This window comes from Arvicanthis niloticus, chromosome 8 (genome assembly GCF_011762505.2).
Source record: "Arvicanthis niloticus isolate mArvNil1 chromosome 8, mArvNil1.pat.X, whole genome shotgun sequence".
In the NCBI taxonomy this organism is placed as follows: domain Eukaryota; kingdom Metazoa; phylum Chordata; class Mammalia; order Rodentia; family Muridae; genus Arvicanthis; species Arvicanthis niloticus.
In genome coordinates this window covers 29075159-29097730 of record NC_047665.1, presented here as the reverse complement: position 1 = coordinate 29097730, position 22572 = coordinate 29075159, and the positions used below count along the sequence as shown (strand labels likewise).

General features: G+C 41.5%; 2 protein-coding genes across 7 annotated transcripts in view; one reads left to right on the top strand and one right to left on the bottom strand.

The window, feature by feature from the left end:
* LOC117713708 (serpin B6) overlaps positions 1 to 22572 on the bottom strand; it is an 80378-nt gene that overhangs the window by 37847 nt on the left and 19959 nt on the right. The gene's annotated exons all lie outside the window — the stretch shown is intronic.
* Nqo2 (N-ribosyldihydronicotinamide:quinone dehydrogenase 2) lies at positions 1261 to 20608 on the top strand. 3 transcript variants are annotated; one of them, XM_034510172.2, is made up of 7 exons: positions 1261 to 1416; positions 4972 to 5059; positions 8549 to 8713; positions 14588 to 14718; positions 16168 to 16281; positions 17185 to 17286; positions 19640 to 20608. In XM_034510172.2, exons 2-7 carry the CDS (start codon positions 5053 to 5055, stop codon positions 19814 to 19816), a joined length of 696 nt encoding a protein of 231 aa, XP_034366063.1. In that variant the 5' UTR covers positions 1261 to 1416; positions 4972 to 5052; the 3' UTR covers positions 19817 to 20608. The 3 variants fall into 3 exon arrangements, with proteins under 3 accessions (XP_034366063.1, XP_076795314.1, XP_076795315.1); XM_076939199.1 differs by lacking the exon at positions 1261 to 1416 and adding an exon at positions 2699 to 2720; XM_076939200.1 differs by lacking the exon at positions 1261 to 1416 and adding an exon at positions 2858 to 3033.

Below are 22572 nucleotides of genomic sequence, written 5' to 3'. Positions count from 1 at the left end.
GTCATGCATGACCCCACAGGTGCTGAGGCACCTATACCTGCAGCTCTAGTAGAAAATGTAACTACAGCGACAAAAATGGAGATGAGCCTAAGGAAAAAGAAGTCCAGTGACAGGCCCAAATTGGGATCCAGCTCAATGGGAGGCCCCAAGGGCTGACGCTATTACTGATGCTATGGTATGCTTACAGACAGGAGCCTATCATAACTGCCCTCCGAAAGGCCCATCAAACAGCTGAGTCAGATGCAGACATTTACACCCTACCATTGGTCTGAAGTCAGAGACCCCTGTGGTTGAATTGGAGCAAAGCTGGAAGAAGCTGAGGTGGAGGGTGATCCTATAGGAAGACCAGCAGTCTCAACTAACCTGGAGCCCTGAGATCTCTCAGACACTAAGGCACCAACCACGCAGCATACAACAGCTGATATGAGGCCAACACATATTCAGCAGAGGACTGTGGGATCTGGACTCAGTCAGAGAAGACGCTCCTAATGTTCAAGAGACTTGAGGCCCCGGGGAATGGAGAAGTCTGGTGGGATGGGGGTGGGGTGGGGACATCCTCTAGGAGATGGGGTTGGGCGAGGGGGCAGAGGTATGTTGCAAGATCAAGGACCTCCCTTAAAAGCTGAAAAGTGCCCCAAGACTTTCCAGCTTTTAAGGGAGGTCCTTGTTCTTGCAACATTTTGTTTTAATTAACTATTTTATTTTGACCTATATGTCAGTTTCACAGTTTCCTCCAGTGACATCTGCCAAAAGTGTCTTACTGTGGCATGACACTGATAAAGCAGGCAAAGAATGCATCCCTCGACACAAATGTTGTTTTTTAACTCCTAAATCTTTGCAATCAGTACTCTGATTCCCTATTCCTGTAATTTGTTCTTTGGGAAAACAGAATCATGAAGTACATAACCTTTTGGGATTGGATGCTTTTACTCTGGGAAATCCCCTTAATACTGGAGCCGGATGTAGTCACAACTCATTTCTTTTTTGATTGCCTAGTATTACACTGTGGGCATTTTTGTGCCGCTTTACCAGGATATATGTGGTGCTTGTGAAGATAAGATACAAGGCAGGAAGGTGCCCCTACCCATCTCCCAGCACAGGCTTCCTGCCAGATGCCGTCAGCAAGGAGTGAAACTGGTTTTGCCCACAACCACTGGAGCCTAGTGTGGGGCAAGAACAGGACAAGGAGACTGGAGGGGAGGGAAGATTGAAGTCCACTGATTCAGCACTGACGGGCCCTAGAGGGAGTTGTGGGCGGGTTGTTGCCAACAAGCGGCCAGAGGTCAGTGTGAGGGCGGGGCCGAGTGGGGAGCGGGCCCCAGTGCGCAGCCTCAGTGCCTGCAGGCACGCTATAGGCCGTCTAGCCTAGATTCTGGCTGTGTCGGCGCTTTGCAGTGTTCCCTCCAGGAGGCAGAGGTGAGATCTGTTCACTGTTTCCCTGGGGCGTGCCAGTCCTTTCTGCAAGCAACTTTGGGGATTGGGGAAAATGAAGGACTAAAGAAGTCCCTTCCGGTTTTTAGCTTGCGTTTTAAACTGTGGACCCGTGTTCCCAAGGTTCCTCGAGCCTCGAGCCTTTCTTTAAGTATCAGCAGTCGGGTCCACATTGGGTTCAGATCCTGCTTAACATGAACTGTTGCATTTCGTCAGCCCGCTCCTGTATAATGAGCAGTTGTGGGTCTCTGCGTATTTTTTACCAAAAGGTAAAAATCAAAGTGAGACGAGAGCAAAGTTTGTACAGGCAGGGTGCCTTCCCTTTCCCTGGAGCCTTAAGCAACTTTGGTTCACTCTGCTTTCAAGAACTCTGTCTCAAAAGAAATAACAGCTTCTGTAACCTTAATGTGAAACTATCGGTTTCAGTAACCTGTAACTTCTGGAAATCTCAGTCAGAAAGATATAGAATACTGAACTTTTGTGAATCATAGAAACCTCTAAAAGAGGGGGGGGGGAGTGCGAGCGCACTCTAGAAAAAGATAACCTAAGTGAGCAGAGAAAGCAGGCAGGCAATGATGTCACTACAGGATAAAATGTAAGCTGTTCGAATGACCACCATAGAGCCTGGCTGTATAGAAAAAGGCATGGAAAAAGATACAGTGAAAATATCAAAATAACTGCTGGATATTAGGACAAAATTATGTTAATCTCTAAATATCATGTGGCTCATTGCATGTGGCTTGTAGGTTAACAACCACAGCTCCCACCCCCAAACAAAACAATAACAGCACAATACAGAGCAAAACCAAAACCCTGGGTAACTTGTAATTTCCACCTAGGGAAGAGTATCTGAGAGTGAAGAGCCTGTATCAGGAGATTGTCTCTATGTTCCCATTTCTTATTCCGTGAGAGTTGAGTAAGGAAATTTCAACCCCGATGCACCCAGCCAGCCACATTCAATTTAATACAAATGTATAACCTGAGCTGAGTAGCACAGATAGGGCAGTGAGGTAAGGTGAGGTGGAAGACTGAGTGTATAGTGTGCCTAGCCGCACTGTGGTGAAAATCTCAACTAAGGTAGCTCTGGGCCCACTTGGGGAATCTCCGGATGTATTTTGCTCATCTGCAGTAGCCCAAGGAACCTTTGAAAAGTTGTATCAACCTTGGGGCTATCTGCCTAAGGTCTTCTGTTATTCTTAGCATAAAATCTCTACCCTGCCCTATTTAGTCATCCCCCTACTGAGGTCCCTGACTGCATCACCAGCCACTCACTTCAAACCAGAGCCCAGGTAAATAACCTTTTCTTTCTGTTTCTTGAACTCTTCCAGGTCAGTTCCCATCAGATCCTTATCTGACTGCCTCCCGGCTTACTCTCCTGAACTTCTCTCTTGCTCCAGGTTTTCACATGGCTGGCTCAGTATCACCATTTACTCACTGTCTCTATTTGGACACCCTTTCTGTAATGGAGCAGGCAGAGGAAATGTGGATTTGTGGTGTCTACATAGTGTTTAGGGGTTGAGATATGAGAAAGTCATCTATTAGTGCTCTGCTAGGAAGATGAAACTTTTGATCTGCTCTGTAAACGTGTATCATGAACCAAAGGCGGGACTTTGATCTTTTATAACCTTCCCCCTAGCCTTAATGTCCGTCCCTTGCATGAGTAAACAAATAGGACTGTCTCAAAATCTGGTGTCTCAAGTAGCCCAGCAACCTCGGAACCTATTTTCATTTTAGCCATAATATTTCTCTAATGATTAATATGCCTTTTCAAGATGCTTATCATGCTCATTTGTATAACATTGGAGGAAAGTCTGAACTGGATTGTTTAGATTTTTCATGGTTGACTTTTATCTGAGTTTTTGGTTGTGGTTTTTTTTCCTGCCAATAGCAGGAAATATTGTGTATTAGTTACTTTTCTGTTGCTGTGATAAAATACTGACCAAAAGTGACTTGTAGAAGAAAGAAAGAGTTTATTTTGGCTTATGGTTTCAGAGGGATAAAAGTCTATCATGGCAAGGAAGTATGGCAGCAAGCAGCAGCCATGATGACAGAAGCAGGGAGTTGAGCGTTCACATCTTTAATCACAAGCAGGAAGCAGAGAGAAGGGATGGGCAGTGGAGTAAGGCTATATAACCTCAACTCCTGCCCCCAGTGATACGCTTCCTCCAGCAAGGCCCAATGTCTCCATAACCTCTCCAAACAGCATCACCAAATGGGAACCAAATGTTCAAATGCCAGAGACTATGAGGGCACATTTCTCATTCAAACCAATACATCCTGCTTCCAGAAAGATGTTTAGAGGTGGCTAGCCAAGACAGTGATGACATGAGCCTCTGTGATGGTTTGTATATGCTTGGCCCAGGGCGTGGCACCATTAGGAGGTGTGGCTTTGTTGAAGCAAGTGTGTCACTGTGGGCATGGGCATTAAGACCCTCATCAAAGCTCCCTGGAAACCAGTCTTCTCCTGTTTGCCTTTGGAACAAGATGTAAAATTTTCATTTCTGCCTGCATCACACCTGTCTGGATACTGCCATGCTCCCGCCTTGATGATAATGGCCTGAACCTCTGAACCTGTAAGCCAGCCCCAATTAAAGAGTTGCCTTGGTCATGGTGTCTGTTCTCAGCAGTAAAACCGTAAGACAACCCCCTTGTATTTGAAGCCCATTAGGAAGCACATTTTATCCAAAATCTTTTACTGAAGGGAAGTGTGGTGGAGATTAACTCCTAGGGCTTGCTTGCACATGCTAAATCCACCCAAGGTCTCCTAGAACCATATTATATTATAGCTGCATGTATATGTGCCATCTTTCTTACTCTTCTGGGCCACCCTGTGACTCTAGAGCAGTCCTTCTCAACCTGTGAGCCACAATCCCTCTGGGGTCAAAGGACCCTTTTACAGGGGTTATAGACCAGATTATCCTGCATATCAGATTGTTACATTACAATTCATAACAGTAGCAAAATTACAGTTATGAACCAGAGACTATGAGGGCACATTTCTCATTCAAACCAACACATCCTGCTTCCAGAAAGATGTTTGGAGGTGGCTAGCAATGAAAATAATTTTATGGTTGGGAGTCACCACATCAGGAAGGTTGAGAACCAGTGCTCTAGATGAAACACTGAAGCATGCCTTATTTACAGCTGAGGGAAAGGCCCAGCAATGCAGTGACACCCCTTGACTTCCCCAATGCCCTTTGTCGTATCAGCTTCACTTCCTAGCTAAAAGTGAAATCTTGGGATGCAGAAAGGCTGGTGGAGCAGGCACTGCTCAATTGTTTGTCTGTGGCTCATTTCCTAGGAGTGCCTCTATAGCCCCTGCATGGAAAGTTCAAGTCCTCAAAACAAAACAAAACAAAACAAAAAAACATTAGTTTGACATCGTGTGTGGTTTATACCAGGAAGCCCACTTCTCCAGAAAGGTTTCCTCACCCTCTGAAAAGCTGTTGTTCAGATGTGTTTGTGAAGCAGCCCTGTGAGGCCTATACTTGGTATCCTGACCTCAGCTTTATCTTCTGTTCTTCCCTGCATTTCTTTCAGACTGTTACAAGAACCAAGGAGAGTGACAGTACCTGAAACTTTCGGCTATTATACCAAATCAGAGAATCCATCTCCTCCAATATGGCAGGTAATGACTAGTTATGGGGATGTTAGACATTTAGTCAGAAATTGTATCATTTGATATTAAAAATTCTAAAGCAACATAGAAGTGCATGTGAACCCATTTGGTTTATGACATGGATCACTGTGTGTAATTAACCTTTTGGTACATTTTACTTACTCTGTCCATTTTAACCTCCACCGAACAAAGTGGGCCACATGCCTATCTTGCCTTTGTCCAGAAACCATTCTTGAGACAAAAAGTTCTCAAAACGAGCAGTGAGGAAATGAGCTTCTATTTTAGACCAAGGTTTGATTCTATCTTTACCTTTTCCCTCTTTTTGCAGTACTGGGGAGCAAACCCAGTGCCACATGCACCAGAACCACATACCTGTCACTGAGCCACACCTCCAGGACTTCTTTGCTTTTGTGTCTGCTTATTATATATATGCACACATCAGAGATACATACAGAATTTTACAACTCACTTTTTTACTCAGTAATATATAACATTGATTTCTTTCATTTTAGAGTATCTAGATTTACTTCATTGTAAATGTTATAATGCACATTTTATACATTTTTCCTTTACTTTTATATTATTTATTTGTGCATGTCAGACAAGCGCCCCACACAGCTATATTATGTCCCTTGTACCTGGCTTTGGATTTTTCCCTCTCAGTACTACTGATGTTTGAGGCCAGACCAGTTATGGGGTACTATTTTGTAGCATATTTAACACTGTTTCTGGGGTGGTTCTCATTAGATGCCAGAAGTACTCCTTCCACCACCAATTATGATAACAAGAAACATCTCTACTGTTTACAGCTGTACCCATGACTGGTAAACTGCCCCTAGTTGAGAAACACTGTTACAGGGATTTCATTTATACTCATGCTCTTGGAAAGCCCTCAAAATACAGTTCCTGTATAGCATTGGGACATTGGAAAATAAAATAAAACTTCATACTTAATCCTTAACACATGAAATTCAACCTTTACACTCAGTTGAATGCCCTGAAACTGTTTGCTTCAAGCTTGGATGTGTTTTTTATTCAGAGTCCTAGACTAGAAAGTTTAAATCAAATCTTAGTGTCAGAGAGACTGTCAGTAACATGCTTGCCAAGCACACATGAGATCTGAGGTCCTAGTACCCACACAAAATCCAGGCACAAGAGTGCTCTTCTATAACCCAGCATGCAGACAGAAGCACTGGAGCTCTCTGGCTAGCCATTCTAGCCAAATCAGTTCAATAAGAATCTATCTCAATTAACGGCATGTGGCTGGCTTAGTAAACTGGTTGTTTGTGTATTATGTGGGTAAATGACTATCTTTCAAGAGCCAAGTGTGGTGTCACATGCCTTTGATCCCAGCAGTTGGGAGGCAGAGGCAGTCAGATCTCTTAAGTTCAAGGACAGTGTGGTCTGCAGAAAGTTACAGGAAAACCAACATTATACAGGGAAATGAAGTCTCAGAAAAAACAATAGAAACAAACATCGTTCCAGGCTTGTAAGTGTTCGTGAGTACAACTATTCAAGTGTACAGTGTTAACAGGACTGTCCCCCGATCTTCTGGGTAGAGGCCCAGCTGCCACTGGTTGACAGACGCTGATGTCATGAAGTAGACACTACTTTCTATATGTGCTCTGTAAAAGGTTTCGTAATACTTTTTTTGAGAATATGATTTTTTTCATTTATTGAATAATGTCAAATTTTATGTATTTTACAATCTATGCATTTTAAGTTAAGCTGCCTGAAGCGTGGTTTGAGACATGTTTATACTGTAAGCAATGGAAGATACTAGGTTTTGTCACCTGCTGCTGTATTTGGAAACAAAGACAAATGTTGCTTGAAGAAATAATTATAATTAGAATAGGCTATTGATGTGATAATTGATATTTTTAAGGTAAACTTGTTTGCTTTTGTGTATAATTCCTGAAAGCTTTTTTTTTTAAATGTATTTTCGTGAAAAATAAAAAAGAATCTCTCTCAAAAAAAGTAAGGTAAAAAGCCTCTGGCCTCTATACATGTGTACATTGGTGTACTCACATTCACATGCACACAAACACACAAGAGTTTTATATATTCTCTCTCTCTCTCTCTCTCTCTCTCTCTCTCTCTCTCTCTCTCTCTCTGTGTGCGTGTGTGTGTGTGTGTGTGTGTGTGTGTGTGTGTGTCCGTGTCTGTGTCTGTGCATGTTTATATGGGTGCACTTGTCTGTGTCAACACAAGAGAAGGCCAGAGGTTGACATTGGAATTGCCTTTCTCACCCACTCTCTACCTGACTTTTTAAAATTATTTTATTATGTATATGAGTGTTTGCATGTATGTCTGTGTACCACATGCATGTCTGGAACCCACAGAGGTCAGAAGAGGGCATCTTCTGCAACTACAGTTTCAGATGGTTGTTAGCTGCCATGCGGGTACTGAGAATTGAACACAGGTCCTCTAGAAGAGCAGCCATTGAGCCATCTCTCCACCCCAGTCAACCTTATTTTGTAAATACAGGGTCTATAATAGAATCTTGTGTATACTGTTTGACCTAGTCTGGCTGGTCAGTGAGCTCCCGATATTCTCGTTTCTATCCCCCACCAAGTTATAGGGTTACAGACATGTGCTAATATCCTTGGCTTTTTGGTGCATGCTGGGATCCAAATTCAGGTCCTCATACTTGTTCATGATAGAAACCATCCCTTCACGACCAACCTGTCCTTAGAATCTTGTCTCAATGTCACCACTAAAAGATAGGTTCCACTTGGCCCTGTCTCCCACAAGAGACCAGAGTCTGGTTCATCCTATTTTCTTTCAGTGTCAAGTGTCCATAGGACCTGGGAGAGATGGAAGCAGAATACACTAGTCTGAAACGTGTCATTATTGCTGAGTTCCAATATAGGCACAAGAGATTAATTCCTGTTGGTTTTTTTGTTTGCTTGCTTGCTTGTTTGTTTGTTTGTTGCTTTGTTTTCTGTTATAAAGCAAGGCTAAAAATTGTCAGAGAAGCTATCCAAAACGGAACAGGCTTTTAGAAGAATTTTTTTTTATGTTTTCTCAAGAGTCATGGCTTGGTTCATTGTATTATTAGTAAAGGTTGAATATCTTAATACAGAAATGCAGTTCTGAGCAGTTTGGGAGATTTCCAAATCTCCAGAATCGAAATGTTTGAGTTCTTGAGCATTTATAATTTTGAATTTTCGAATTTGGGGTGTAGACTTCTAAAGTCTATACAGACATTTCAAAGTCTGAAAAAAGTCCAAATTCCAAGTCATTTCTGATTCAAAACATTTAAAAAATGCAAGCTACTCAACTTGTATTATTAGTAAGTCTGGTTACAGTATAGTAACACTGTACTGTAGCCTATAGTAGCACTAAAATATTCATTCTTCTATCACCCATTTAAAAGGCTGCTGATTCTTTGGCTCAATGCAGTGATGTGCCTACACATCAGTTTTACCATAGTCTGCAGTGGGTTTTGGCAGAAAGGATTTGCTTTTCAACAAAAACATATATTCCCTTTGACAGGTAAGAAAGTGCTCATCATCTATGCACACCAAGAACCCAAGTCCTTCAGTGGGTCCCTGAAGAAAGTAGCTATTGAAGAACTGAGCAAGCAGGGGTGCACCGTCACTGTGTCTGATTTATATACCATGAACTTTGAGCCAAGGGCCACAAAAAATGATATCACTGGTGAGTTCAGCTGTAAATCATGTCTTAAAACTTTATGTATTTTCATAATTTTTAAAATGTCAGCAATATCTATCTGTTGCTTCCTTACCTCTCAGAGAACAACATAACCAACTTGAGGATAGATGTATTTGGGCTTGCAGTTCTAGGTCAGTGAGTGGATCCATTTGCATCAGTGCTGCTGGCTTCTAAATACCTGGGAGCCTGAGCATAATGAAACTAATTCTGGCCAAACAGCTTCCTAGGATTTCCATTATAATCAGGTGGCCCACAGGCATAGTCTTCTCAAGGGAAAAATATTCAAGTAAGTTTTCTCTTTCATACCTGTAAGCTTCTATGGATGGGATCTCCTGAGATGCCCTTAAGAAAATTCTCCTACAGTCTGCTGGCTAGCTTTATGGCAACTTGACACAAGCTAGAGTCACTGGAGAAGAGGGAACATAGATTAAGAAAATGCCTCCATAAGATCAGACGGTAGGCAAGCCTGTAGGGCATTTTCTTAATTTAGTGATTGAGGGGGAGGGCTCAGACCATAGTGGGTTTGGCCACCCCTGAGCTGGTGGTCCTGAGTCCTGTAAAAAAGCTGAGCTGCACAAGCCAGAAGGAACAACCAGTAAATAGCACTCCTCCATGACCTCTGCTTCAGCTCCTGTCTCCAGATTCCTACCCTGTTTGAGCTCTTGTCCTGACTTCTTCCAATGATGAATAGTGAAGCATAAGCCTTTTAACCCTTTCCTCCCCAAGGTGCTTTGGTCATGGTGGTTCATCGCGGCAATAGTTACCCTAACTAAGACAATTTGGTATCTGGAATGGGGTATTTCTGGGACAGACCTAAACATGTTGGTTTGGGAAGGATTGTGGAAGGCCTTTGGAACTTTGGGTAAAAAAAAAAAAAACATTGAGTGTTTGCATAAGAAAAGCTTGGAAGTGTTCTGTGAGAGCTTGGAGGAAAGGAATGTTAAGAGAAATGCAAGTTCTAAAGTGAAGTTCTAGAGGGAAGTTTGAGAGTTACTTAAAGACTATAGAAGCCGTTGCATATTTACTATTTTGAATTAAGGGTCTGTGGTTCTGGTCAGCTGGGGCTGAAGAGTCAGCTGTGATTAACAAGTGACCAACACCACTGAAGTGAAATATCTATTTTGCTCGGTGTGTCTTAGTCACTGTTCTATTGCTGTGAAGAGACACCAAATCTCTCAAGGGTTAGGCACACCTTCTCCCACTAAGGCCAGACTAGGCAATCCTCTGCTATTTATGTGTCAGAGGCCTTGGACCAGCTCGTGTATGCTGCCTGATTGGTGCCTCAGTGTCTTAAGAGATCTCAGGGGTCTGGATTAGTTGAGACTGTTGGGTCTTCCTCCTCAGCTTCTTCCAGCCTTTCCCTAATTCAACCACAGGGGAGCCTGAATTCAGACCAATACTTAGGTGTAAGTATCTGCATCTGTCTCAGTCAGCTGCTTTTTGGGCCTCTCAGAGGACAGCCATGCTAAGCTTCTGTCTATAAGCACACCACAGTAATAGTGTCAGGCCCTGAAGCCTCTCCTTGTGATAGATCCCAAGTTGGGCTAGTCACTGGACTACCTTCTCTCAGTCTCTTCTCCATTTTGTCCTGCAGTTCTTTTAGACAGGAACAATTATGGGTCAGAGTTTTTGACTGTGGGATGGCAACTCCATCCTGCCACTTGATGCCCTGTCTTTCCACTGGAGGTGGAATCTACAGGTTCCCTCTCCCCACCATTGGCCATTTCATCTAAGGTCCCTTCCTTTGAGTCCTGAGAGTCCCTCACCTCCCAGGTCTCTGGTACATTTTACAGCCCCTCCCCCACCCCCCACCTACCACACACCCCTAGGTTGCATATTTCCATTCATTCTGCTGGCACTCAGGGCTTCACTCCTGACCCGATCCCCCCCCCCAGCGCCCAATACCAGATCATATTCCCTTTTTCCCTCCTCCTCCCTTCTCCCACCAAGTTCTCTCCCTCCCTCTGCCTCCTGTGATTGTTTTCTTCTCCCTCCCAAGTGGAATTGAAGCATCCTTACTTGGGACCTTCCGCTTGTTAACCTCCTTGAATTCTGTGGATTGTATTTTTTGGCTAATATCCACTTACTAGTGAGTACATACCATGCATGTCCTTTGGGGTCTGAGTTACCTCACTCAGGATATTTTCTGGTTCCATCCATTTGCCTGCAAAACTCACGATGTCCTCATTCTTAATAGCTGAGTAGTATGCCATTATGTAAATGAACCACATTATCTGTATCCATTCTTCTGTTGTGGGGCATCTGGGTTGTTTCCAACTTCTGGATATTATAAATAAGGCTGCTACAAACATGGTGGAGCATGTGTCCTTGTGATATGGTGGGGCATCTTTTGGGTATATGCCCAAGAGTGGTAGATCCAGGTCTTCAGGTAGGTCTATTTCCAATTTTCTGAGGAACTTCCAGATTGATTTCCAGAGTGGTTATACAAGCTTTCAATCCCATCAGCAAAGGATGAGTGTACCTCTTTCTCCACATCCTCAACAGCATGTGCTGTCACCTGAGTTTTTGATCTTAACCATTCTGATTGGTATAAGGTGGAATCTCAGGGTCCTTTTGATTTACATTTCCCTAATGAATAAGGATTTTGAACATTTCTTTAAGTGCTTCTCTGCCATTGGAGATTTCTCTATTATGAGTTCTCTATTTAGCTCTATAACCCATTTTTGATTGGGTTGTTTGGTTTTTTAGAGGTTAGCTTCTTTATTTCTTTACATATTTTAGTTATTAGCCCTCTATTGGATGTGGGATTAGTGAAGATTTTTTTCTCAATTTGTAGGTTGCCAATTTGTCCTGTTGACTATGTTCTTTGCCTTATAAAAGCTTTTCAGTTGCATGAGGTCCCATTTATCAGTTGTTGATCTTAGAGCCTGAGCCATTGGAGTTCTGTTTCGCCACTGAATTTGAGGCTCTTTCCCACTTTCTCTTCTATTAGATTCAGTGTATCTGGTTTTATGTTGAGGTCTTTGATCCACCTAGACTTAAGCTTTGTGCAAGGAGACAAATATGGATCAATTTTCTTTTTTCTACATGCCGACTGCCAGTTAGACCAGTACCATTTATTGAAGATGTTTTCTTTTTTTTCCCATTGTATATTTTTGCCCTTTTTTTTTTTTTGTCAAAGATCAAGTGACCATAGGTGTGTGTGGGTTTATTTCTGGGTCTTCAATTCTATTTCTTTCTTGAGAGACTTGAAGTTCTTGTCCTACAGATCTTTCACTTGTTTGGTTAGAGTTACCCCAAGATATTTTATATTACTTGTGACTATTGTGAAGGGTTTTGTTTCCCTATTTCTTTCTCAGCTTTGTATAGAAAAGGGCTACAAAAAAGAAGCAAACACACCCAAGAGGTGTAGATGGCAGGAAATAGTCAAACTCAGGGCCAAAATCAACCAAATAGAAACATGAGAATGATACAAAGAATCAACAAAACCAAAAGCTGGTTCTTTGAGAAAATCAACAAGATAGATAAACCTCTGCCAAACTAAAAAGGGCACAGAGACAGTATCCAAATTAACAAAATCAGAAACAAAAAGGGAGAGATAAGATATTGAGGAAAGTCAAAAACTGTCAGATCCTACTACAAAAGCTTATACTCAACAAAACTGGAAAATCTAGATGGAATGGATGATTTTCTAGACAGATAACATGTACCAAAGTTAAATCAGTATCAGGTAAACTATCTAAGCAGTCCCATATCCCCTAAAGAAATAGAAGAAGTCATTAAAAACCTCCCAACCAAAAAAAGTCCAGGGCCAGATAGCTTTAGTGCAGAATTCTACCAGACCTTCAAAGAAGAGCTAATACCAACACTTCTCAAACTATTCCATAACAGAAACAGAAAGACAGTACCTAATTCATTCTATGAAGCCACAATTACTATGATACCTAAACCACACAAAGACCCAAGAAAGAACTTCAGGCCAATTTTGCTTATGAATATTAATGCAAAAATACACAACAAAATTCTAGCAAACTGGATCCAAGAACACATCAAAACCAGTATTCACACTATGATCAAGATGGCTTCATCCCAGGGAATCAAGGTTGCTTTCACTATTTTTTCACAAAAATCCATTAATGTAATCCACTATATAAATAAACTCAAAGAAAAAAATCATATGATTATTTCATTAGATGCTGAAAAAGCATTTGACAAAATACAACACCCTTCATGTTAAAAGTCTTGGAAAGATCAGGAAACACATACTTAAACATACATAATAAAAGCAATATACATCAAGCCAACAACCAATATCAAATTAAATGAAGAGATACTTGAAACAATTCCACTAAAATCAGGAACAAGGCACGGCTGCCCACTTCCCTGAACCTATTCAATATAGTACTCGAAGTTCTAGCCAGAGCAATAAGACAACAAAAGGAGATCAAGGGGATACAAATTGAAAAAGAAGTCAAAGTATCACTATTTGCAGATGATATGATAGTATGCATAAGTGAACCCAAAAATTCTACCAGAGAACTTCTACAGCTGATAAACAACTTCAGCAAAGTGGCTGGATATAAAATTAACTCAAACAAATCAGTGGCCTTCCTTTATTGAAATGTCTTATCTCGTGGATTTTGATAGGTGTGTATCCAACCAACCCTAACTTCATATTGTTAGTAATGCTTTAATTGATTTTATGAGGGTTCTCTAGACATGAGAAAGACTATCTGAAAATAATTTCACCTCATTTTTTCCAGTATTTAATAATGCCCCTAATTTCCATCTCTTCCTTTGATAAAGGTAAAAAGGTACTCATTGTCTATACACTTGGAGTTGTGTAGGCTACACCTCCAGATACAGTCTGTAATATCCATCCCAATCTTTCTTTCCTTTTATATTTATGTGTATATGTATTTGCTTGCTTGCCTCCATGTATACCACAGATATGCAAGTGTCTGAGAAGGCAAGGATAGGGTATCAGGACTGCTGCAATTTGTGTTACAGGATATAACCTGTCTTATATGGCTGCTGACCAAACCTTGATCCTCTGCAAGAATACCAAGTGCTCTCAACCACTGAGCCTTCTCTCCACCTTTCTCCTATGTTTTTCAAATACATCAGTTCAGGCTAGGGATATGTCATAATAATTTGAATGCTTGATCTGCAAGTTCAAGGCCAGTACTATTTTCTTTTATTAAACAGCAGAACAGGGACTAGAAAAATAGAAAGCAACCCAGTTCCCTTGGATACTGAAGGACCACTGTAAGTGCAAATGACCTAAGTAGACTTGGGCTGAATGTAGTGTGGTGGGGATATCCCATCTAATAGCCTCTCCAGAATATCCCAGCTTTTCCCCTAATGTAGTTCACTCTAGGGGTCCCTGTAAAGCACGGAAAAAGTATAGTGTGAGGAAATGCTCAATTGTTTTCAGTTATAAAAAGGACTGACTCACTGTCCATTCAATTCTTCCTAGAGACCTTGAGTTTGCACGCTTGATGCCATGCACTGGGGGGTGGGGTGGGGAGGTGTCACATCAGTCTTAGGCCACCTGCAGGGCCACTTCTGCTACCTGGGACTCACATGGCACTAAGTACTTAGCTTCTCACAAGTCTTGGCTTCTGTTCTACTAAGTCAAGAATTTCAGTGATCTCATGGGTTGTTGGGGAGATGTAAGAAGTGACCTGTGCAGAGCACAGCTCCTGGAAGATAGGAAGCACTCCAGTGTGGTTCTCCCAGCCTTCTCTGTCAGCCTGATCTCAAGGCTGAACTTCTGGTCAGTCACAGAAAATTCCTAAGGCTTTGGTGAGCTCAGACCACACAGCAGTTTTTGGAAGGCTGGGGCAAGCTGGGTATATTCATCTATAAATGAAAACTTGACCTCTTCCTTTCTAGGTGAGCTCTCTAATCCTGAAGTCTTCAGATACGGGATAGAAACCTATGAAGCCTACAAGAAGAAAGCTCTGACCAGTGACATACTTGAGGAGCAGAGAAAGGTGCAAGAGGCTGATCTAGTGATATTTCAGGTTTGTTTGGGGTTTTTCCATATATGAGTAGAGTCTTCCTATGAATAAACACTTGAACACTGTGTTTGGAACCAGTATTTATAGGACATGTACACAGTTACTTGAATACCATTCCCAGTTAAAACCCTAGTTAGAACACTTACCTACTTCAGTAAAGAGATCCTTATAGCCAATGTTATTCGAAGCCCTGACTCCCTAATTCAGTATGAATAAAAAATGTACCCATGGCCCAATGGTCCCAAAAGCATCTGAATTAGGCCAGTATTGCTGCTTTCATCCTCCCTAAGTCACTGTCCCAGATGTGCCAGCTAGCTGGAACCAGATTTCTATGCACAATTGCTTATCAAGGCAATTTGGGGCAACTCTTCTATTAAATGCCCTGACCATTAACAGGACAACTTTGTTTCCATCCTCTGACTGGTTGCTACATACATATCAATGTATACACACACACACACACACACACACACACACACATACACACGTGTGTGCATACATGCACTATAGATTAGTGTATATATCCAAAGGTGAAGCTACTACATAAGGAACTAAACCAACAGACTGACTTCCAGGAGTACTAATTCAATATGGCCACTCCTGTCAGAACTGGACAGGGTGCAGTTAACATGTACCTATAACAATCTGGGTAGTCAGATAAGCATGTACTGCTCAAGTGTTGTTACACTGACTGAAATCCAAGTCAAACTCAAAAGGAGGGGTGACTCAATATATAAGGGCTCTGATCAACCTGAGTCATTTGGGCGAGAGTGGCCATGGCAGCACTTGTGGAAAGCTCTGCTCTCCCCAGATTTCCATCATGCAAGAACTTCACTGACCCAAAGTCTCTATTTTTATTTCCTATCTTAGTTTGGGTTACTATTTCTTTGATGAAACACCATGACCAAAAGCAAGTTGAGTGGGGAAAGGGCTTATTTGGCTTACACTTCCACATCCATAGTCCATCACTGAAGAAGTCAGGACAGGAACTCGAACAGGGAGAGAATCTAGAGGCAGGAGCTAATGCAGAGGCCACAGAGGAGTGCTGCTGCTAACTGGCTTGCTCCACGTGGCTTGCTCAGCCTACTTTCTTATAGAACTCAGAACCACCAGCCCAGGATGGCACCACCCACAATGGTCAGAGTCCTCCCCACTTTGATCACTAATTAAGATAATGCCCTACAGACTTGCCTACAGCCTGATCTTATGGAAGCACTTTCCTGATTGGGCTCCCTCCTGTCAGATGTCTAAAGTGTGTCAAACTGACATAAAACTATTTAGCACACTTCTTCAGTACCATAGTCAGCTCTATGCTTCTCCCCACTGTGTCCCCACTAGGCTGATCCTGTAGGCTACCTTTGCCTACTGGGTGCCATCAGAGGAGAAATCAGTAGAACTAAAGTATGAATCCTGAGACAGGGCATAATTTGTGTCTGCTTGTTCCATCTCCAGTTTCCACTGTACTGGTTCAGCGTTCCAGCGATCCTAAAAGGCTGGATGGACAGGGTGCTGTGCCAAGGGTTCGCCTTCGACATCCCAGGCTTTTATGACTCTGGATTTCTCAAGGTATGTGTTCTGGAGATAAAAATCACTACAGATCTGTCCAGTGGAAGGAAGGTGAGGGCATCTATCAACTTATATTTCCAGTTCACATTTTTACATTAGATAACTAAATATTCATTAAGCAGTTAATTATGCACAATACACTTTATGGAAGACAAGTACATCCTTTTTGAATTCACAGAGCTTTTTGATAGTGGGGGGATATGCATCCACACTAATCTACACACAAGGCAAAGGAAGTATGAGCTGGTACTGACCAAGGGTGAATGACATGGACAGTACCATTATCAGCCCCAGTGCCAGGGTACCAACTCTGTGACAGTCTGGCTGGTGTTGTATACCAGGTGACACCTTTGGGTCTATATTCCTACCCTGGGGGCTGGGCTGGTAATTATACAGTTCCTATATTGTAGAGGGGGTGTATGAAACCTGTGGTACCATGCATGATATCTGTATCTTATTGAGAGAACTTTCTGCTAAACAAATGGCTTTAAATTCTAAAAATTTCAGAAATTAAATGTATATGATGAAAATGAACCAGGTAACCAAGATGCTGACCTTCATGGCACAGTCATCCTATGTAAGCCCCATCACCTTTCCATTAGCCCTGTGGTCAGAATCTCAGTTCTCATGGTGTCCCTGAAACCTAGTTCCCTCCAGAAGTCCTGCATGTTAGAAGTTTAATGTTCACTTGTCCCTTTGCTGCTTGTCTGTCCCTATCCCTGTTAATGTGTTGTCATCTTTAGATGGGCCCATGGGACATGGGAGGATTACATTTGTCTACTCTGGAAAGAACGTGACCTCAGATTCCCTTCTGGCCGTTATAAACCTCTGTACTACATCACAGGAACACAGCTTCCTCTTCTTGCAGTTACATGATGCATTGACTTTCTCTCCTACCTGTAGGGTAAATTAGCCCTCCTTTCCATAACCACGGGAGGTACAGCAGAGATGTACACAAAAGCTGGGGCCAGTGGAGATTTCCGGTACTTCCTGTGGCCACTTCAGGTAAACATGCCTTGTGAACCTTCCCTACTTTACTGGCCCATTAGACAACCCCTCCCCCCTCCCCCAGCACCCTACATACACACACACACACACACACACACACACACACACACACACACGCCCACCTTGTAAGCTTGACACTCCATATCATTTTAACTCCCAACTAAATAAAGAAAATAATATTTCATACTGATTTTATTTTTTAAATTGGTAGCAGTTTAAAGGCTAGCTAGGAGGGAAAACATACAACTTTTGATAATGCTTGACCCAAAGTTAAGCCAAACCTGGTTAGCCTGCTGTCTGTTTTCTGGGGGTTGTGGTGGTCCTGAGGTGGGACCAGGTATGTAAGTATGAGTGATGAGCAACAGCAAGGCCTGGAGAGCCCTCTTCAGACTTTCAATGATCTATGAAGTTAGCACCATCCCTTAGCCTTGGTGAGAGGTACCACAGACCCTGTGATATAGATAGCTTCACCTGAGCTTCTGAAGAGATGAGTGGCTGAAGAACAGCCCTCTACAGAAGGAAAGGTGATGACAGAGTGAGTTCCAGCAGGCTAGGATGCCCATGTGCATGGAACTCCCTGGTGTGGGACAACAGACAGACTTCAGGGCAAAGACTCTTAGGAGTCCTTGAAACCTAAATGGGTGTGCTCCAGTTATGAGGAAAGTTTGTACTTAATAATTGGAGAGTTTGCTTAGGTGAACGTACACATTTTGGACAGAAGCTGCAGGTATGAGTCTGTGGTGGAACAAGTGCGGAGTATACACAAAGCCTTCAGTTTGAGCTCCAGCTCCCTCTAAGCTAGTTGTGGTAGTGCATGCCCATAATCACCACTTGGGAAGTGGAGGCAGGAGGATCAGTCCAGAGTCATCCTCAGCTATACAAGTTTGAGGCCTGACTGAGATACAGGAATCCTTGTCTCAAAATTAAAAATAAGAATTAAGATTTGTCTCTTTTCTTTCTAGGTTCACATTCCTTACTCATTTCTACTGGCATTTTTTAAACTGATTTTCCATCTCTTTGTTAGTGAAATTATCCTATTATATCTTTTCAAAACAGGAAGAGCTTTCCTTATATAGACAGTATATATTTAAGTTCATTCCTTGCCTTTGTTGTTTGCTCTCATGTTTGTGTTATGGATGTGTACAAGTGTGTGTGTGGATGCACTTGCCTGTGCGTGCATGTGTGAATGCTAGAGTTCAGTTTCAAGTAAATTCCCTGATCACTTTCTACCTTATTTTTTGAGATCACATCTCTCATTGACCATGGTGCTTGCTGATTTGGCTTGACTGGATGGCTAGTGAGTCCTGGAATCTGCCTGCCTTTGCCCCCCCTCCCCACATATACTGGGGTTACAGATCCAATACTGCCATACCCACTAAGTGCTCTTAACTGCTGAGCCATTTCTCCAGCCCTAAATAATGGATTTTTAAGAGTCGATTTCCAATAAATCATAATATCTGAGAGAAAGTAATATAAAAATATATGTGGGCTTTTTGTCCTCTAACTCCACCTGATAGGGAAGGCTTGGATGAGCATCTGAGTTTTAAAAAGCATAGTGCAAAAGATCAAGTGTGATATTTCTAGGAAGAAACTAGGCTTGTTTTGAAAGATAATTCCAGTTAGTGGATTAGTGATGCTTCATTAAGGGCAATTGCAATCTGTGAGCTTCCCTCTCTGAAGGCTAGCCATTCTCACAAATGTCCTTGACTAATCTTAAATCTTCTTTTAAAAATATGTACTTTACCCCAGTTTCTAACAACATGTAGTAGAAATAAAGGTAAAGAAACATTATAAAAAATTTAAAATCCACTTAATCTACACCTCTAGAAAGAATTACTTGTAATTTATTTCCTAATGACCTAGATAGATCCTTACATTAAAAATTTGTTACTAGTTTATTATTATTTTACATAAGTGGTTTACAACAAATACTGCTTAAAATTTGTTTTGATTTAACAAATATAGGTCAACTGCTTTCTACAACAGCACATCATAGCTAAAATTACCTCTCTATACTTAGCACTGAATATATAATAACATATTTTGACAAATATATCATATTTGGCAAATAGCATATTTGAAAAAATAACATAATTTTCCAAATCCATCAAAACTATGTTTAATGATAGATTTATTAGCAAAGATCTGTCTGATAATTCCAGCTGCCAGGTTCTTCTGCTAATGAAGCGCTCTATCCTGCAGCTATCCAGAAGTGGGTTGTTATCAATTACTTTGTAGCATTGTTTCATAATTTTTAAAGCTTATTCACATCATTTTCCACCTTTACTAGTTTAACTGAATGTACATAAAGAGTGTGGTAATAATTATTTTTTTTTCTTTCCGGCTTCAGCATGGTACACTGCACTTCTGTGGATTTAAAGTCCTTGCCCCACAGATCAGTTTTGGTATTGATGTTTCATCAGAAGAAGAAAGAAAAGTGATGCTGGCATCATGGACCCAGCGGCTGAAGAGCATCTGGAAGGAAGAGCCCATCCACTGCACACCCCCTTGGTACTTCCAAGAGTAACATTTTGTACTCTGAGTACAGCTGACAAGCAACACAGTGAGAAACTTAAAGCATGTGCAAAGAAAATGTGGTGTTGCATCCTGAGATATATTTAGCAGTGTCCACCATTGAGTTTCTTCAGTTTCATATAACTAGACCAGATGTTTCAAAAATCAGCTTGTTGCACTATATTAGTTCTGCCTGGTCATTCACTCATTTTTCAGTTCTTTAATATTTCTCTATCTTGCTACTTTTGTAGCATAGTTTTCTGAACATGTTTTACTCAATTTCCTGTTAGAATTGTCATCTTCAAATGACTTCTATCTCCATTTACTTTATATTCCTTTCCATTCCTTTCCTCCTCTTCAGTAGCATCTTCAGACCCTTATTCATTTATTACAATGTTTATGTATGCACATACATCTCTCTCTCTCTCTCTCTCTCTCTCTCTCTCTCTCTCTCTCTCTCTCTCTCTCTCTCTGTGTGTGTGTGTGTGTGTGTGTGTGTGGTGTGGTGGTGTGTAAGTTGTGGTGATTTGAATGAGATGGCCCCATAGGTTTATATGTTTGACTTTTTGGTCCCTAGTTGGTGGAACTGTTTGAGAAAGTTTAGAAAGTGTGGCTTCATTAGATGCAGTGTCCTTGGTGGCAGGTTTTGTGGTTTCGAAAGACTAGTGTCATCCCCAGTGTGCCCTCTTTTGCCTCTTGCTTTTGGATGAAGATGTGAACTCTCAGCTGTTCCTACCGTTGCTCTGCCATCATGGACTCTAACTCTCTAAAACCATAAACCCAAATTAAATGCTTTCTTTTATTATTTGCCTTGGTCATGGTGTTTTGTCACAGCAAAAGAAACCTTAACTTAATACAGAAATCAAGGGACAACCTGCAGAAATTGGTTCTCTCCTTCTATCTTGTTCCAGATGCCAAATTCAAGTCATTTGAGCCATCTTATAAGCTCCAGGTCCCTTTTTTTTTTTCTGTCATCAGATGTTTTTCCAAATAGTTCTTTGTCTTCTAAGTCTTTTACATCAAATATTTACTCAGAGCCTTTGCTTTCAAATTCTGATTTTTAAGAGCCATTTTCCTCACTTATTTTCAAGACCACTTTTTTTCTAGTTTTTTATTTAAAATTTTTCTTATGATATATTGATCATGTTCTTTTCCTCCCCTAGCTACTCCCCACATCCCTTCCCACTCTTTAAAAAAAGAAAAGCTAAAACTAAACAAAAGTCTTATAAGACATAAAATATCAAAACAAAAACATAGGAAAAGGTCTACCAAAATAAAGTTTTATGTTAGCCAACTACTCCTGGGCATGGGGTCTGCCATGGAGTGTGGTTGATATACCCAATAACACTCCATTGAAGAAAATTGATTTTCCATTTTCCAGCAGGCATCAATTACAAATAGCTTCTTGGTTAGGTATGGGACTTTGTCTACCTTTCCTTCCCAATGGGGATTCTATCTGGTTTGAACCTGTTTAGGTCCTGTACTTAAAGGTAGGTTTGTTTGTTTATTTATTTATTTATTTATTTATTTGCTTGTATCTATGCCTGAACACCACTTTTGTGTCTTGTGCTTGCAGAGACCAGAAAAGGGTGCTGGATCCCTCACACATTTGTGAGTAGCCATGTGAATGCTGGTAATCATACCTAGATCCCCCAAAAGAGGAGTAATATATGCTCTTAACCAGAGTCACCTCTCTAGCACCATCATTCATTCATGTATATATGTATGTATGTATGTATGTATTATGTATTATGTATGTATATGGGGACATGAGTATATGGAACTAAGAAGACAACGTTTAGGAGTCAGTTGTCTCCTTCCATTGTGTTTAGAGACTGAACTCTGGTTATCAGGAACCTTGACCTACAGAGCCACTTCACCAGCCTTCAAGTATTTTTTTTTTTTTTTAATGTTCCCCAAGCTGCTTTTTAGAGCAGTCTTCAGATTCTCCTTCTGTTGTAGTTCCCTTTCTGTGGTTATGATAAAATACTCTGACCAAAAGCAACTTAGGGGAGGAAAAGTTTCTTTTAGCTTACAACCCCCCTCCCCCAGAACATGGAGCTGGAGAGATGGCTCAGCAATTAAGAACATTTGCTGCCCTTCCAGAGGCCTTCCTTCAAGTTTTATTCCCAGCACCCACACCAGGTGGATCACAACCAGTTATATTTCTGCCTATTTCTCCAGTCATTGCTCTGGTGTCTCTTCTTCTATGGCTGGAGAAATATCCGGTTTTAGGTGATCCAAAACACTCCTCTGTGCTTCTTTAGCACTTATCCTCATGTGTGCAAACCTACACAGATACACACATATACACATAATTTAAAAACTAAATCTTTAGAAAAAACAAAACAAAAACAACCCAGGTCACAGCCCATTGTTAGGCAAGTAGAGGCAGGAACTAGGAACTCAAGGTGGAAAGGCAGACCTGCTACCTTTCCATACATCCTTACTTATTACCAAAGAACTCACTTCATGGCCAAGAAGAATCGGAGGAACCATGGAGGAGGGTGCTTGCTAGTAGCTTACTCGTAGTCTAATACTCAGTGGACTTTATTTTTCTTCTTTTTGAGATAGGGTCTCACTATGTCACCCTGGCTGACCTAGAGGAATTCTTTATGTAGATGAGGCTGACCTTGAACTCTCAGATATACCTGCCTGTGCCTCCTGAGTGCTGTGATTAAAGGTGTATACCACCTTTAACAAGCCTTCTTATACAGTTTAGGACCAACTACATAGTGAATGGTGCTGCCCACAGTGGGCTGGGCCCTC